Source organism: Agelaius tricolor, unplaced genomic scaffold, assembly GCF_023055355.1.
Source record: "Agelaius tricolor isolate 1412-34295 unplaced genomic scaffold, bAgeTri1.0.p SCAF_35, whole genome shotgun sequence".
Lineage (NCBI taxonomy): Eukaryota > Metazoa > Chordata > Aves > Passeriformes > Icteridae > Agelaius > Agelaius tricolor.
The window spans coordinates 1,857,935-1,875,975 of record NW_027269295.1 but is presented as its reverse complement, the minus strand read 5'-3'; the positions used below and the strand labels follow the sequence as shown (position 1 = coordinate 1,875,975).

Below are 18,041 nucleotides of genomic sequence, written 5' to 3'. Positions count from 1 at the left end.
AAATCAGAGTAACAGGTGACTCTTCCCAGGTCATGTGCTGATTTTGCAAAGCCTCAGGACAGAGGTTTGCCTTGTCCAAATTCTGCTTTAACTTGGCTCAGCTGTAACACCAATTCTTTCTTCTGAGCAGGTGCTTCTAACTGATTTATTTTTACTTACCATTGCTTCATACAATCATGGTTTTCCAGACTGTCCTCTGTGCAGAAAAGGTACTTGGCCCTAGCACACTGCTGCAATATTTAAAATACAGGCCTGATGTGACAGCAGAGACCTTGAGAAGGGCAGACAAAGGCTGTTGTGCAGGGCACAGCCACAGGTTGGTAAGAGATGGGGCAGAGATGGGCCCTGAGGACTCCACAAGCACAAACAAATCACAAGGGATCAAATAAATACAGGCCTGAAGGTAAAGCCCATGGAAAAGAGCAAGTATGCAACAGATGCAAAAATTCATGAGATGTCACTGCTCTGAAACAGGTGAAGTTTACTTGTTCTCACAATTTTGCAAAGGCAGAAATTTTCCACAGGCTTTGCACCTTCCCTTGGATGGGAATGCTCTCTTCCAACCCCCACACCCAGGAGAACCCCAGTGCTACCTGCAGGAACACCTGTGTCAGTCCAAGAGCCTCTGGAACTCACACCAAGAACTGCTCTGCCTCGTCTCCTGTGGGCCCTTCTCTGAGGTTCAGCTTAAAAAAGCACATTCAGCTCCTGATGTGCATGACTAGAAATGAATACTGCTTTCAAAAAAGGAAAGCAGAGCAAGAATATGAAGTTTGACCAGTATACAAAGTTCTGATGACATTCTAGTCAAACCTAAGGAAACAAAAAGATATATTTCCTATACAAATCAATCTTTATTTTCAAATGCTGCACTGCATAAAATGTATCTGACTGCCAGCCCTGGGCATGGACACAGCCCTCCTTCACCCTCCCCACTTCCCCTAGCACAAGCAGAGCAACTACACCATCATCTGCACCAGAAGAAAAAAACTATTTGCATCCCAATTCTCTTTTCCTTATAAGTGAACAGTGTTCACCTAGAAAAACCACCAGAAAAATACATTTCATTTCTGCCCTCAGATGAAACGATCAGGCTTGTTCCAGGGCTGGTCCCATGCGTGGAAGCAGCTGGTGCTTTCAGTGCTCTTCACCTTCTTAACCTGGATAAAGAAGCACTCTTAAGGCTCCCCTGCTTCTAACAGTGCAGCTGCCTCTCCTAGAAGGCAAAACAGTGCAGAGAAACCAGAGGGCAGAGCTCCTCTGAGAACGCCATGGCCCCATCCAGTAATGGCTTTGCATCAAGTCATCCTCCTGCAGTCACTGTTGTCCTTACCAGACCAGCAGGGTTTTTTTACCAGCAATATTTTCCCAGCAACACACACATTCCTCCCAAGTGAAAAGTGCTTTCCATCCTTTGCTCCCAGCATTGTTTCAGAGAAGTCCCAAATTTTATTCTGTACCCAAGATCTTGTTGGAAATGATATCCATGGGGAAGGCTCTGTAGAGATTTTTGGTAATGGGAATTTGCAGAAACTTGATTGTCTTTCTTATTTGGAAGAAAGGAGAGCTGCTTGATGGGATGTTACACTTGTGTGCTTCTGCTTTAACTCCAGTGTCCAATCACAGCCAAACCCACAGGTGACATTCACAGCAATCTTTGAGAACCACCTGTTTTAGGATCTGTATTTTCTCATGTGTGCAGCAATAGAAGAGGAAATCTCAGCACTCTTCTTATTCTGGCCATAGTAATCCACAAAGTCCCCATCGGGGCCGAGGAGGTACATGATTATTGTGTGATCCACCTGCAGGAGAGCACAGCGTGGTCAGAGAGCACAACAGCACAGGGCACCAGCTCAGAGGGGAAATCAGGGATGGGGATCGGGGCAGGCAGTGGGGACACAGAGAAATGCGGGATCGGGAGCGTGGCAGGCAGTGGGATACAGGGAAATGCAGGGTTGGATTGGGACAGGCAGTGGGATACAGGGAAATGCAGGATTGGATTGGGACCAGCAGTGGGATACAGGGAAATGCAGGATTGGATTGGGACCAGCAGTGGGATACAGGGAAATGCGGGATCAGGAGCAGGGCTACAGGGAAATGCAGGATTGGAATTTGGGATCGGGACCAGCTGTGGGATACAGGGAAATGAGGGATTGGGATGGGGACTGGCAGTGGGATACAGGGAAATGTGGGATTGGGATTTGGGATCGGGACCGGCAGTGGGAGACAGGGAAATGCGGGATTGGGATTTGGGATCAGGACCGGCAGTGGGAGACAGGGAAATGAGGGATTGGGATTTGGGATCGGGACCAGCAGTGGGATACAGGGAAATGCGGGATTGGGATTTGGGATCGGGACCGGCAGTGGGATACAGGGAAATGAGGGATTGGGATTTGGGATTGAAACCGGCAGTGGGATACAGGGAAATGCGGGATTGGGATTTGGGATCGGGACCGGCAGTGGGATACAGGGAAATGCGGGATTGGGATCCGGACCCGCGGTGGGAAATGCGGGCCAGCGGCGCCCCCTGCCGGTGCACTGAAGCAGCCTCACCCAGGCACATCCCGGATATTCCAATTGGATTTTTATCAAAATCAACTCCATTGCAAATTTATTTAAATAACGCTGCAAGTGCTGTCTGCACCTAACCGTGACAACATCTTTCTCAGCAAAGACAGTTCTGGCTCTGGAAGCCATGATTGCTCAGGACTGAAATACAGCCATGCTCTGAGTTTAGCTGCATTAGAAATGAGAAATCACAGCAGCTTTGGAACACATAGGAAAAGAGCCAGTCAAATATGTTACAGATCAGAAAGAAATCCAACCATTGCCAGGCTTGCTAGTTCCTGTGCTACTGTCTGCATTTTTGGGCTTGTTTAGAACACACTTTGGCAAGATGCTGAGCTTGTAGGAGGGCATTGTTGTTCTGACAGGCCGCCATGCCACTGCACATGGGACTTCAGTAAAGATCCAAGAGCCGGTTTTAAAATGTACATGCTGTTCTTATCCAGTCTTTGAGTAAGCAAAGGCTGCTTTTACTCACTATGTAATCGTTGTCCTCATCCTTGGGCCCTTCGCTGTAGTACACACGGTATGCTTTAGCCACTTGGTCAATCTGTGCCTTGCTACCAGTCAATCCCACCAGCTTTGGAGAAAATTCTAGATAGAAAGAAGACATTTACACATTTTGGTGAAAAGAATCCCTTCAAGAGGCTCCTTGTTTAGTGTTCTGCACTACAAGCTATGAGGCACAGAGGAAGAAAGCAGGAATACCTTTAACATATCTGGCAATGGCTTCTTGGTTGTCCCTCTCAGGATCGATGGTGATGAAGAGTGGGGTCAGATTGGGCAAAGATGGAATTCGATCTGTGATATTAACAGTTATTAATTATTTTAGAAAACCATCTCTCATCTTCCTTCAAACAAGCTCATAGCCATGTAACATCAATCCAAGCCCACCCCAAGTGACTAGACCACTTTGTGCAGTTTTATTTGTGTAATTTGTGAAGGAAGCAAGTGCCATGAGATACAATTCTCTGCGTCTGTGCTTCCAGACCCAGAATTCCCTTACCAATTTCATCTACCACTGCAATCATTTTCTCCAGCTCATCAGGACAGATGTCAGGGCAGTGAGTGAAGCCAAAGTAGATCAGCACCCACTGGCCAATGTAGTCCTTGCTGGTCCTGGGCTGTCCCTCATGGCTGACGAGGGAGAAGGGCCCTCCCAGCAGTGGCTTCCCAATGCCTCGGTTTCTTTCCTTCTCCAGTTCTACAAAACACAAGTGGGAATCAAACACACCCATGCCACAAGGCACAATGCTTCCCAAGCAAGCTGAGTCAGACACTGCTCAGGGTCATGTCAAGATCCACCAACGCCTGTCATGCAGACACCCAACGTGCACGTGCCTTCCAGAAAGCGTTCCTTTTGGACAAAATCAAATCTATCACTAAATTCCTTTGAAACATTATCTTTCATTGTTACCCAACTGCATTTTTGTTTAAAAAGGGAAAAAATAAAGACAAGATCCCTGGCCTGCTGTGAAACAGCGAAACCAGCATCCATTGAAAACTGAACAATACCCTAAAAGCTGCAATATCCCGGTTTTCAACTGTAAATGCATAAAAAGGAAATGTGTGGGCAGTTGCTGCAGGAGAGGGCAAAGCTCACGGGCGAGCCCACAACACCCAGCTCCGTGCCTGTGCTGCACAGGCTGGCACAGCGTGCGGCCAAACACAACTATTCAAAAATAGGAACTTCAAAACGCTGAACTTTTAATTACTTTTAATTCTTGAAAATTTTCTATGGCACTTCCGTAAACACAGGCAGGCCAAACACAACTATTCCAGTCTAGGAGCTTTAAAACGCTGAACCTTGAATGGCTTTTAATTTTTGAAATTTTTCTGCGGCACTTCCGTAAACCCAGGCACGAAGAGGCCGTGTGGAAAGCGGTACAGTGACGATGCCCAGGCAGGTAAAGTACATCTGAATGCCAAACCAGCATCACCTAAACACGACAGACGCTTCATCTGAATACGAAACGCGACACGCCCGGTGTAAGAATCCGTGCCTGGACGGGCTGTTCGGGTCCAATCCGCCCTAGCTACCCACACGATCTTAACGTACAAAAGGCAAACAGCGCAATCCAACAGCCCGGCGCTCCTCCCGCACCCCGCACTCACTCTCCTCCTTGTGCCGCTTCATCAGCTTCATGCCGGCCAGCAGCCCCCCGCCCAGCACCACGGTGGCCGCCAGCGACCTCCACGACACGAGCTGCGGGGGACAAGAGTTTGGTGACTGCCCGGGGCACGGAGCGGCCCGGCCCGCGCTCCCTCCCTCCCTCCCTCACTCACCCGCTTCTGCGCGCCCGCCCGCGGCCCGCGGCCCGGCGGCTGCTGTGAGAGCGGGCGGCTGCGGGGTGCGGGCAGCACCGCCCAGCCCCGCACGGCCGGGCCCGCCAGCGGCCACAGCCCCGCGCCCGCCCGCAGCCGCCACAGCCCCGCCGCCCCCGCCATGTTCCCGGCGGCCGCGCCGCCCCTTCCGGCCCGCCCGAGGCCGCCATGCAGGCTGCGCCGCGCCTCGCCTTCGGGGTCATCGCTGACATCCAGTTCGCCGACGCGGAGGACGGGCACGACTTCGGCGGCTGCCGGCGGCGCTACTACCGGCACAGCCTGCGCTTGCTGCGGGAGGCGGTGCGGGAGTGGGCCGGCGAGAGCCCGCCGATAAACTTCGTGCTGCAGCTGGGCGATAGCATCGACGGGCAGAACGCCCGGCGCGGCGAGGCCGAGAGCGCCTTGCAGCAGGTGCTGGACGTGCTGGGGCAGCTCTCGGTGCCCGTGCACCACGCGTGGGGCAACCACGAGCTCTACAACTTCAGCCGGGCGCGGCTGGTGCACACCGGGCTGTACAGCCGGCCCGCGGGGGGCTCGGACGGGCCCCCGGACAGAGAGTGCCACGCGTATCACTGCAGCCCGGCGCCGCGGCTCCGCCTCGTCGTGCTCGACAGCTACGACGCCAGCACCCTGGGCACGGACCCCGGCAGCCCCCGCTACCAGGAGTCCCTGCGGGTGCTGCGGGAGAAGAACCACAACGATGATCTCAACAGCCCCGAAGGTACCTCCGGCTTGGCAGGGGCGCGGGCGGCCGAAGCTTCGCTGTCCGAGGCTGCCGGTGCTGACAGAGGGATGCCAGGGGCTCCCAAGCATGTGCCCCGTTGCTGCCCACTCCCTGCAGCCAGTGCGGGCACAGGAGATGCTCCCCCGTAGCCCACAGCTGGGGCTGTGCCCTGCTCTGTGCCCCGCAGTACCGGGGAGGCGGCCAGTGCAGAGCAACGAGTTGTGCCCACCCTGCCCCATGCCGGGGGGAAACCCAACAGCGGAAATGCTGTTTGGGTAGTGTGACCCAAACTCCCGGAAACACTAACAAATAATCTTCTTTGTGCAAGGGGAATGGAGTTCTGACCCAGGAAGTGCAAAAATTCCCAAAGGTTCTGAGAGTAAACCAACCATCAGCAGCTTTGCATAAGGCAAATAGAGGAACCGTGGGGGGTGTGTATGCATTTGTGCCTAACCTTCTTCTTCATTGCAGGGCTCAAGGAACCTCATTTTGTAGCATTTAATGGAGGATTTAGCCAAGCCCAGCTGGACTGGTTCGATGAAGTCCTCAAGTTCTCTGATGAAAACCAAGAAAAAGTTATAGTTATGGGTATGTAGATATGGAGGGGGATAAATAGACAGTCAGAATGGTTAGTGTTGGAAGGCTGCTTAAAGCTAATCTGGTTCCAACCCCTGTATTTGATGGGGGGTGTACAGAGGAAGCTCTCAGCAGCTCCTCTCACTCATTTCTGTGGGTGGCTTCTTCCTTCCTCGCCAAATATCAATTAATGCCTAACCAGCACAACTCCCATGGAAATACAAGGGGAAAAAAGTTATCTAGCCTGTGTATGTTAGCTGCAGAAAACATGCAGTTGGTCTGGTGAGGTACAGATGGAAGCCCTGAAAGAGCAGAACAGCAACCACACCTCCCTCTGGGGGTGAGCTTTCTGTACTCAGTATTGTATTTGCAGGGTGCCCTGTGGCAGGAGGAAGGAAGGAATCTGACTCCATGTTCTCAGAAGGCTAATTGATTATTTTATATAAAAGAATACTAAACTAAACTATACTAAAGAATACAGCAAGGATACTTACAGAAGGCTAAAAAGATAATAATGAAAACTCTGGATTCCTTTCAGAGTTTTGACACAGCTTGGCCCTGATTGGCCAATAAGTCAAAACAATTCAGATGAAACTAATGAAACAACCACTTTGGTAAAGAATATCCAAAAACATTCCAAAGGAGCAAAACACAGGAGAAGCAAATGAGATGATTATTGTTTTCCTTTTTCTCTGAGGCTTCTCAGCTTCCCAGGAGCAAATCCTGGACGAAGGAATTTTTCAGAAAATAAGAATGCCACACTCAGTGGGATGGCAGAACTTCCCAGCAATGAGGCAGATTTATCGCAGTTTAACTCTCTTTATTTCTTTTCCTCTGGACTGCAGCTCACGTGCCCATCCATCCCTGTGCTTCCAATGGGGTTTGCCTGGCCTGGAACTACGAGGCTGCCCTGTCAGTGATACACAGACACAGGTGTGTGGTCTGTGTGCTCGCAGGGCACCTGCACGACGGCGCCTACTGCCAGGACCTGCACGGAGTCCATCACCTCACCCTGGAGGGGCTCATCGAGACCCCCCCCGACAGCAACGCCTTTGGAACTGTCCATGTCTATGAAGATAAAATGGTGTTGAAGGGAAGGGGCAGGATTCCTGACAGAGTTATGCATTTCTGAAATACCGGGCAAATAGAGATTGTTCTTCTGCAGGAAGGACGCGGATGAAAATGGAGGAGATTCAGCTGTTTGCTTTTAGAAAGCTGTGCATGGCTGATCCTTACTGCTTTAGCTCAGGCGTTTTTCTCTTGGATACAGAATTTTAGAAATTATGGTTCTGTAAGAGAGCACCTGACTTCTATTTGGAGAATAGAGAAGGCCAGTAATTGAAATTAATACACTGGAAGGCAGAGTGTTGATTTCCAACACCCAGTCCAGACTGGATTTACTGCTACTATTTACTGTATTGCTATGGTTTACTGGATGCAAACCATATAAAAAATATTGCTCAAAAAAAGCCCTCATGCTGTTCTCTCAGACTGGATTGCTACTGTGAAAAGATGCAAACCATATAACGAATATTGCCCAAATAAAGCCCTCATGCTGTTCTCTCAGACTGGATTGCTACTGTGAAAAGATGCAAACCATATAACGAATATTGCCCAAATAAAGCCCTCATGCTGTTCTCTCATTGAGCATTAAAGCATGCAGAGTTGTACCTGCTCAGCCACATCTCTATTTATTTATTTTCTGTGAACATTACATGAAGATCTGATGTCTGGCAGAATATATCCAGCCTGTAGCCTAATTCAGTCTTCCAACTTTGCTTTAAAAGGCTGAAGTAATCCTGAGAGAAAGCTGAGCCTAAGGAGACCATCTGTGCTGCAGATGCTCAGGCTGTGCTTGTGTGCACAGCTGGGATCAGCTGCAGCAGTGCTGACAGTGAGCTCTGACACCCATCTCAATAAAGGTGTTGTGTGTTACACCTGGAGCTGTCCTGGCTGAGTCCAGTTTATCCCCCTGTGCTTCCTTCCCCAGGATGAACAGTAGGACATGCTTGCTGCTGCAGGGCTACTGTGTGGGTCCTGCTTCCCAAGAAAAAATAAGTGAGCAGCAGAGTTGGGACAGTGCCCACATCTGCTGGTGACAGGCTCGAATGTGCATCTCCCAGAAAATAAAAGATATGGAGGCTTTCATTGAGTTTTCTTATAAAAAATAGTGTTTATTATTCAGTAAAACCAGTGACTTTCAGTTAAAGATAGTAGCAAAAATAATTTTTTCAGATATATTCTACGTATGATTTTAGCACAGGACAGAAATACAGACTGCTCAGTTTTCCAACAAGTCTGAAATGGATTATCCAGGCACATTACTGAAAGTTCTATGGCTGTAAATAGTAATTTATTAAAACAGTATTTGCTTTATTTGTCCCTTACATTACAGAACAGTTCTCAAACTATGAGGTGACTGGAGAGTGATCCAGGGATACAGTGATATCCTGAATATACCATCAGAACAAACATTAGATCAATGGTGCTTGGAAAATGTAAGAAGCAGCAAGGTGAACGGTTTCTGTAGGAAAATTCCCCACTCAGATTTGACAGGGTTCCTCAACATTTCACCAAATCTCAGCTGGCACTGCTGGAAGCAGCCAGGTATTCTTGGGTGCTATCAAACTGACCCACCTTTTGTTAAGCACCAAAAGCAAAGGCAAATAAGGTCAGCATAGTCACTGCACACTTTCCCTCACCCAATTAAATCACGGTTTTGCAGTGTGTTGGCCAAGACTCTCGCATGTCTTTGTTCACATAAATGTAAAGCCACGAAACAAAGGGGAAAAGGGCAACAACAACTGCAGCAACCAAACGAGCTCCTCCCAGGGGACTCCTGAAAGAACAAATCCAACAGAGCTGCTTCAAATCACTGAATCTTTAACACTGGAAAAGACCTCCATGATCATCAGGTCCAACTCTGACTGCATACCACCACACCCACTAAACCCTATGGTGCAGTGCCACATCCACTGGGTTTTTTTGAACACTTCCAAGGAATGGTGACTCCACCACCTCCCTGGGCAGCCTGTGCCAATGCCTGACCTCTCTTTCAGTGAAGGAATTTTCCCTAGGATCCAATCTCAACCTCCCCTGGCACAGCTTGAGGCTGTTTCCTCTGGTCCTGTCCCTGTTCCCTGGGAGCAGAGCCTGACCCCTACCTGGCTGCACCCTCCTGTCAGGGAGTTTTAGACTGAAAAGCTCCTCCCTGAGCCTCCTTTTCTCCAGACTGAGCCACCCCAGCTCCCTTGGTGACTCCTGGTGTTCCAGACCCTTCCCCAACTCTGTTCCCTTCCCTTCCAGTCCCTCAGATTCCTTTTTGAAGTGAGGTGTCCCAAACCTGACCCCAGGACTGGAGGTGCCTCAGCAATGCCAGCACAGGGGACAGGCACTGCCCTCATCCATGGCTGGGACAGCCCAGGATGTCCTTGGCCACTGCTACAGCCACCACAGAACATTCACATCTGCCTGCAGCTGGAAAGAGCAGAGAGCCTTTGGCCAATTTAATGGGGCCCCTATGGATCTATCACCAGTCTTTTACTGGAGAGGCACAAAGAATTTTCAGACAACTCAGGCTACAGAAATTAGTTGGAATTAAATAAAGCACCTTAAGCAAAGGGAAAATGCCCCTATTATGGCAGGAGGCCATAAAAAGTGCTTAATGTAGCCTTACATTCCCCCCTGGCCCAGCTTTTATCTGTGCAAGATCCTCCAGGCTGCTACTGCCTGGGCATCTGGAAGGGTCAGAGGGTGACATGAAACAGGAAAACAAGCTGCCAAAATCAACTGTGTGTTTTCAAGGAGCTAGTCACTAAATGGGAACATTGGAATGCATTATTAAAAAAAGAGAAAATAAAACTTACTTTGCTGAACTGCGACAAAGACTCATCCATATTGTAATAATCACCAGACCAAACAATTCTCTAAAAAGCCAAACAAAAAACAGATCAGAAAATAATACAAACAGATGTTTATGTTCCTACAATACAAATTTTGCCTCCAAAACAGTAGTGGCTGCTCCTTTGGAGAAGTTCAATACATTTTACTAGGATTATAATTATAAAGGTATTTACAAAAAGCAACTTTGCTTCACACCACAAATCTACAAATCGACATGACAGCCAAACAGCTGCAGAAATTCCTGCCTCCATGTTTTGTTCTACTGCTGGATTTATATTCCACAGCACATTTCTCTAATTAACACAGGCAAAGCAGGCACATTTCTCTCATTGAAACAGAGCAAAGCAACATCCCAGTTTTCCAGACTGTGATTAGGTACAGAAGTAGCTGCCAGGGCTTCACCTCAGTACTTTACAAGCACTTTTTAAACAACTCCTGAATGTCCAGGTGAGAAATTCTCCCTCATCCTCAATACCTTGGAGGACTCAGCAGCCCATGCCAGATTAACGTGAATTTGGGATCACCTCAAGAGTTTTTAAAATATTGATTACCACTCCCACAGCTCCAGGAAAAGAGAACAAAACTGCTTCACTGTGCTTGTGGCCTGGTGTCTGAAAGCCAGACAAATAAATCCAACTACCTGCCACAATCAGGGAGGCAATGACTGTTCCCTTCCCTGTGCCCAAGCAGTCACTGGTTTGGAGCATCTTTGGTCTGATTCCTCTGGACCAACAGCTTTCACTGCAACTGCCCAGGAAATAAAGTTTTGGAAGGTGACACCAGGAGGAGATGGCCTGGTGAGCTGGATTTGGGCAGGGGCACATAAAACCCACTGCTTACCTGCCTTCCTCTTCATGGAAAATGTTTCCTTGAGCATAAGCAAACAAAGAGCAAGCCAAGGCAATGGTCCCAACAACACAGCCAGCAGAATGAAGGTCACAGAGGCTCCTCCAAACACCATTGTCTGGGGGAAAAAACAAAAAGACTGTCAGCCACTATCATGAAGAATGAAGTAAACCCATCTGGGTCTGCCACAGACCTGAATGGCAAATACCCCTTGGTGAATTTACATAAACCTGAAGTTTCACAGAAGTTTTGCTATTATAATCTTTATTTTCCACAGATCTAGGCATAAGGAAAACCCTAACTATGAGTTTAACATGCAGATTCAATAGACCAGCCAATGAAATATTCAAAAAATATTCAAAACCACAAGCCTCATGAGTTCTGAACATAGGAATGCTGCCACTTTATATGCTTAAGGTGGCCAGAATGCCAAGAGACTGCAATGGTGTAATTTGTGACAATACCATGCACTCCTGAAGGTTTTCTTTTTTAAGTGTGATTTTAGTTTATTCAGCATAAGTATTCATCCAGAACAGATACAGTCACTTTGTGTACATAAAATTGCCTTATTTTAAATTATTTCCACTGAATTAAAATGCAAAAATCTTAACTACGTTCTGAAGATTTGAAACAAATCTAATCTGAATGATCCTCTGAACTGCTGTTAGCTCCCCCAACACACACCCTTGGAAACACAGCCTTTGAATGTTCCTGCCCATGGCTCTGTGGGGCAGCTGCAATACCTGGCACTGAACAAGACCTTTAGCACTTTCATGGCACTGTGCAAAGCTCAGCTGCTTTTGCACGAGGTAGATAAACAAAAACACAGATTTACAACGAAACAAAGTCAATTGCTAAGGTCAGCAATTGAGCCAGGTTCAGAGCATGCTCCCAGGCTTCTGCTCCAGAAGGCTTTAAGCTGGAACTGGGGTGCAAAGGCAGGCCCACCCCAGCAGCTGGGCTTTCTGCTGGGCTCCTCTCCTCACCACCAGCACTAAAGCAATGACCAGCTTGTGTAGAATTAAGTCCTGCAGTTTTTTGCCCTCAGAAGGTAGTAGGATGTGTTTCTACACAGGCTGATTTTAATCTCTGCCTCAATTTAAAAAAAGAAAAAAAAAAGCAAAACCACAACCTTTTGAGGGCAAAATTTGAGCAGAGGGTGTTTTGCACACCAGTATCATACCTGTTATTGAAGGGTTGATGCTGACAAGCAGTGTCAGGGCAGCTGGCACTAAGTAGACAACCTGTTAATGATATAAATCTACTGGGTATTAAAACTCAGCAAGCTCAGGAAGCAGAAGTGCCCAGCCACAGCAGCACTTTTCCCCTTTGCAGTTTGCCAGAGGCACAGAGCAGATCCCAGTCCCTCGCCTCCAGCATGCCCTGGCACTGCTAGTGCTCATCTTCACCATCACCACCCAAAATCCCGGGCCATCAGCCACAGCCAGCCCTTGTTCCTCTGCTCCTGGCTTACAGAACACTGGCTGTCTGACCAAGCACTGCAGAGCCCCTTCCCTCAATCCTGACCCTCCCCGGACCCTCCACCCGTGCTGAGGCGTTTTGTCCCCTTTGGTAACGCTGTCAGAGGGGCTCACACACCGCAGGGCAGCCCCTGCCCGGCCAGCAGCTCCTGTCGCACACACAGACCGTCCCTGTCGCCCGCAGTGCCCAGCCCAGGGGATGCTGAGTGCCCGAGGCAGGACGGGCACCGGAGCGGGGCTCGCTCCCCGTTCCCTCGGAGGCTCCCGCTGGAGACCCAAGGCGAGCCCAGGGCCACGGGCACAGCGGGGCAGGAGCAGCGGGAGCAGCTCGGGGTGCTCTGCACAGCAAGCGATGCTCTGCAGGGGCAGATCTGGGCTGAAACAAGGCAGATCCTGGAAGCACGCTGGGATTCCAGCCGTCGCTGCAGTAGAGGCATCGCTTTCCCGGCTCTGCCCGCTCCTCAGCTCGGAGCCGGACGTTTCCTCCGGCAGCCCCGGATCGGACGGGCGTTAGCGGAGCGGGGCCGCCGGGACCTCGGGGCAGGAGGTGCCGAAGGGGAAGGGGAGGGAAGGGCGGCCCGGACTCACCGTCCACAGCCCCGCGTCGGGGTCGTTCACCTGCAGCGGGAGGCGCGCACTGAGACCCCGCAGCCGCCGGGCCGGCGGGGCCGCGCTCCGCGGGAGGGGAGCGGAGGGGACGGGAGGGGAGCCCCGGCCTCACCTGCACGGCGGCCGCCAGCCCGAAGAAGGCGGCCATGAGGAGGTTGCAGAGCCGCCACAGCCGCGCCGCCATGGCCGGGGCGGGACAGAGGGGACGGACAGAGGGACGGACAGAGGGACGGACAGAGGGCGGGACGCGGGCGGGCCACGGCCCCGATCCCGATCCGCGATCCCAATCCCCGCCTCGATCCCGATTCCCCATTCCGATCCCCAATTCCCGCCCCGATCCCCATCCCCGATCCCGATTCCCGATCCCGCTACTGATCTCGATCCCGTTCCCGGCCCCGATTCTCATCCCCGATTCCCATCCCCATCCCGGCCCCAATCCCGATCCCGCTCCCGATCCCGATCCCGGCCCCGGCCCTGATCCCCATCCCCATCCTTATCCCCCATCCCGGCCCTGATCCCCATCCCCATCCCGTTACCGATCCCAATCCCGCTACCGATCTCGATCCCGATCCCGGCCCCGATTCTCATCCCCGATTCCCATCCCCATCCCCATCCCGGCCCCGATCCCCATCCGCATCCTTATCCCCCATCCCATCCCCGATCCCGGCCCCGATCCCCATTCCCATCCCGTTCCCGATCCCGATCCCGGGCAGCACTGCGATATTTCGAGGGAGTTAAACCCTGGCACAGGTGCCCCGTGCAGCTGTGGCTGCCCCTGGATCCTTGGCAGTGCCCAAGGCCAGGTTGGACAGGGCTTGGAGCAGCCTGGCACAGTGGAAGGTGTCCCTGCCATGGCAGGGGGCTAAATAAGATGGGTTTTAAAACAGCTTCCAACCCAAACCATTCTGTGATTTTTGTAATGGTTCAGGAATAGTTTTGTGTTTAAGAGATTCAGTCATTTTGTGCAGTCTGGAGAACCAAAAAGGATATTGTTCAGAAGAATAGCATTGTGCCATTGTTCGCTGATTATTTATGATGAAAAGTGATAATAAGTGATGAATTGAAAGTGGATCCTTTAGAAATGTGATATTTACCAAAACCAAGCCTCTGTGAGATCATGTCTCCCACCAATTTCATACTGTTCCCTCAGCAGCCAAAAGAATCGGGTCTGGCTAAATTGTTATGTGGAAGACATATAAACGTGCCCACATTTGTGGAGAGGATTCATTCTCATCTTATTTTCAACTGAGTCTTTCCTTGAGCAGGTTACAAGAGATGAAATTACTGCAAATAAAGCCACAGAGAAGTAAGAGTTGTCTTTGTGGGAGTACCTACCCCTCACCTCAAAAGAAGCAGAGCTCGAGTAATAAATCACCTTCATGCCTTGTTTCCAGGTCAAAGATAGGCTCTTGAATGTATTTTCTAACAGAGGGGAAGTAATTTTGGGCTAGAAAATGAAAATGTCACGGATTAAAAAGTAAGTGTTGATAAAAGTGTAAGAAGAATGTAAAAGCATGTCTTTCATTAGCATAATAATTATCAGCATAATATGGTAGGAAAATAAAAGCAGCCAAGCTTTTCAGGCACACCAGTTCTTTGTGTGGGAAACAAAATTATGAGTCACTGCCCTTTTTTTCCAACCATACTAGCTGATCTTCAACATGAAAATTAATCTGTGATGAAGTCTTTGGATCTTTAATTTGTCTGATCACAAGCTATTGTGCAAATTTGCACAGCCCACCTAGTTTCTGTCATGGCTGGGCTGCTCCTTGACATCTCATGGGCTCTACAGTCAGGAGGGGAGAGAGAGCAGATGGGAGAAAGTGATAGAGACTGGGAAGGAAGCAGAGAAACAGCTGGGCAGACACAGTCAGGGCCCTGCATGGTGTGGGACAGGACTCTGCTGAGGGGAAGGGAAGGCTGGCATGGCAGAAAGCAACTTCCAAAGGGCATGTGGGAGGCATGGCATGGAAGGTTTGGCAGTCCTGTGAGTGACCAAAGTTCAGTGACACAAGAACAAGGGAAGGCAAAAGGCCCCTCTGTCTCTCCTGAGGATATGGTTGGAAGGAGGGAATGGTTTAGCAAGTGTGGTGCTCTTTACTGCTCTGATTCACAGAATCACAGAATATTCTGAGCTGGAAGGAACCCATAAGGATCACCGAGCAGATGGCCCATACAGGGATCACACCCACAACCTTCATGCTCACATCATGCTCTGGCCAGTTGAGCTAAATGGAATTATGGAATTCAAAAGCAATCAGGCTGTAACATGCCTTAAAATAAAAAGGTCTTTCAGTGCTGGGTGTGCTTATTGCAAAGAAAAGGTCGGGGCTGTTCCCTTTAAAGCTTTCTCGAGTATCCTGAGCACTTCCTCCAGGCACCCGCTGCAGGACTGTGTCGGCAGGAGGCAATACTGACTTCTCCCATGAGAGGGAGGCCAAGAACCTTCAGTATCCTTGAGTGGAACTGGAGCTACACGTTCCTCGATATTAGCTAAAACATCTTCCCTCTTTATGACTCTCTGGATCTGCTACTCACCCCAGAGCAGCCCGAGCTTATCTTCACGGTGACAACTCCACCTGCAAAGAACAGAGGCAGCAGGGATGGGCCCTGCAGCCAAGCTGTGATATTGAGAGTCAGGACCTTTCCCAGGAGCCTGTACCAGAGATTGTGCTGCACCGCAGCCACAATCACCCATCACAGTGACCCATTTCATAATGGCCCTCATCCTTGTGTCCTGAATGGTGACAAATTGGTTCAGATTGGATCAAAGGTGATTAAAAGGCTCTGGGTGAGCAGGTGAAGGGTTCAGGGCCTTTGGTGTGTTCTTGGCTGCAGAAACCTGACTGCAATTCCAATGGGGACATCTGGAGATAAATGCATGGTTGCACAGCTGATATTGCCAAAAGGGCTCTGGGTTTAGTTGCCTTAACTGGTGGGTCAGCAGCCAGGAGCAGGGAAGGATGGGGCTCACCTTCCTGAGAATGGGAGCAGCCCTGTGTTCCCTGACTGACCAGCTCCAGAGGACACATTTCTGAAGCAAAGGCAAACCCATCCCTGGGATTGTTTTTGCTCAAGGACATGGGTGCACCAGGTGAGTAATGCAGGAGGACAGGGAAACATGATACATACCTCAGGGAGATTTGATTTTTGGGTGAGAACAGTCTGTAATGTTGAGTTTCATATGTAATATTGGTTGTTGAATGACAATGCCACTGTATGGCATGGCTACCCTGAACAGTGAGTATGGACTGCTCCAGATACACCAGCCATGGATTAACTGAACTCAACAGACATCTTGGTGGGGACGTCCAGTGACCACTGAAATAATGGCTGTGCTCATGTAGAGTTATATGAATATATATGTATATGACATAGTTGGGAAGTATAAGATATGGGCATGATGTAAATGGTACAGAATAAACCAGGATGATGTCCTGGTTGCAGAGAGAAGGGCACATCAGGAAAAAACGCAGACAAACCACTCTCATGTCCTGGTGTGGCACAATGTTTTAGGAATAAAGTGATAAGTAACAGATGTCACATATGTTGACTTCAGGAAGATTTTTAGCATTGGCTGTCCTGATCCCTTCATAAGAAGATATAAGGACATGGTGAGTGTAAAACTGGTGAGATCATTGTACCTCGAGTGTTAATTATCAGTGTTTGTCAGAATGGAAGGACACGTTCAGAGGATTTTTGCAGGGGTCTGTTCTGAATGCCAGATCTTTTTAATTACTTCAGTTAACAGCCTGGATGATTAACACCCATGACCGCCTCATTCAATCTGCTAATTACTCCAGGCTGTTGAGGACAGCAAAGACAACAGGATTCAGCACTAGATGGAGAAATGGCCTGCAATCTACAGGACAATATTCAACAGGTACAACTTCCAGCATTACTTTTATGAGCAGTGAGCAACACAGATTCATGTGAGGGAACTGGGTGGATGCAGTTTTCAAAAAAAAACAACAACTCAGCAACCCAAAAAACACTCTCCTCCCAAAAAAAAATAAAAATAAGAAGAGTCTACAGTGTAATGGAGAGCAAACTGAACACCAGCAATGGAAAAGGCAAACACCATCCTGGAGCATGTGAGCTGTAGCCTCCAAGCTGGCATAGTATGCCTAGCTAGGGATGCTGTGCTTCAAAAAATGCAGATGAACAGTGGAAAAAATCAAAGGAGGTCAGTGAGGATGCTGAGAGGCTCAGGAAACAAGAAGAAAGGCTGAAGGAAATGAATTGATGTAATGTGTGGAAGAGAAGGCTGAGGCAAGGACAAGGAGGAAAACATTGCAGTTCATCATTGCACATCATCAAGTGCCCAAGGGGTCATTCTGAAGAAGGCTATGGCCATAGTGAACAGGGCAGGATATAAAGGATTTGAAATTTAAAAAAACCCCTGAAGTTAGGCTTTTGGATGATGTTAGGATCACATGCCACATGTGTGCCAGAACAGATTGCTAGGGAATGGCACAATCCCCATCACTGGAGGTCTTTAAGGAAAGGTTTCACAAACATGTCAGAACAGGTACTGTTGATCCTTCCAGATTTGCAGTGAGGGAAAACTATGGCTTTAGCTAATTGTAAGCAAACACATGTAGGTGGCACACAGCAGAAGTGGAAGTCAGTGTTTGTGCCATGTTTGCCAGCAGGCACTGGGTTTCTGCATCAAAGCCTGCAAGGTGCCAGCCCTGGACCTGCCCTCAGGGGTTAATGCAGAACAGAAAGCTTAAGCAAAACAGGGAAGAGAAAGGAAAGATACAGAACTAGGGAAGGGAATGTTTTTTGTGTCAGGACTCAGCACAAAGGGTGATGGTTTGCAGTTCCTGGAGGCACTTCCAGGGTGTGTTCATTGCCGCCATGGTGACCTGGGCAATGGAGAGCAGGGAAAGAGTCCTCATGCTTTGAATACATGGGACGTCCAGCTCTTTCCTCAGCACATCTCCATTCATAAAAGGGGTCAGTATTGTTTCTACTACAAAGATGAGGACACAAGGCCTCCTGTAGGT

General features: G+C 49.4%; 3 protein-coding genes across 4 annotated transcripts; 1 reads left to right on the top strand and 2 right to left on the bottom strand.

Moving 5' to 3' along the window:
• Positions 1–834: 834 nt before the first annotated feature.
• SCO1 (synthesis of cytochrome C oxidase 1) lies at positions 835–5,047 on the bottom strand. Its single transcript, XM_071452561.1, has 6 exons — positions 4,852–5,047; positions 4,681–4,771; positions 3,572–3,769; positions 3,274–3,366; positions 3,044–3,159; positions 835–1,802 (listed from the first exon to the last, which is right to left on the bottom strand). Exons 1-6 carry the CDS (start codon positions 5,011–5,013, stop codon positions 1,674–1,676), a joined length of 789 nt encoding a protein of 262 aa, XP_071308662.1. The 5' UTR covers positions 5,014–5,047; the 3' UTR covers positions 835–1,673.
• Positions 5,048–5,058: 11 nt separating this feature from the next.
• Positions 5,059–7,833, top strand: ADPRM (ADP-ribose/CDP-alcohol diphosphatase, manganese dependent). Its single transcript, XM_071452560.1, has 3 exons — positions 5,059–5,611; positions 6,086–6,202; positions 7,036–7,833. Exons 1-3 carry the CDS (start codon positions 5,059–5,061, stop codon positions 7,320–7,322), a joined length of 957 nt encoding a protein of 318 aa, XP_071308661.1. The 3' UTR covers positions 7,323–7,833.
• Positions 7,834–8,343: 510 nt separating this feature from the next.
• Positions 8,344–13,262, bottom strand: TMEM220 (transmembrane protein 220). 2 transcript variants are annotated; one of them, XM_071452563.1, is made up of 6 exons: positions 13,142–13,262; positions 13,009–13,038; positions 12,123–12,183; positions 10,934–11,057; positions 10,057–10,116; positions 8,344–9,029 (listed from the first exon to the last, which is right to left on the bottom strand). In XM_071452563.1, exons 1-6 carry the CDS (start codon positions 13,211–13,213, stop codon positions 8,897–8,899), a joined length of 480 nt encoding a protein of 159 aa, XP_071308664.1. In that variant the 5' UTR covers positions 13,214–13,262; the 3' UTR covers positions 8,344–8,896. The 2 variants fall into 2 exon arrangements, with proteins under 2 accessions (XP_071308664.1, XP_071308663.1); XM_071452562.1 differs by lacking the exon at positions 12,123–12,183 and having other exon boundaries at positions 13,009–13,252.
• Positions 13,263–18,041: the final 4,779 nt, after the last annotated feature.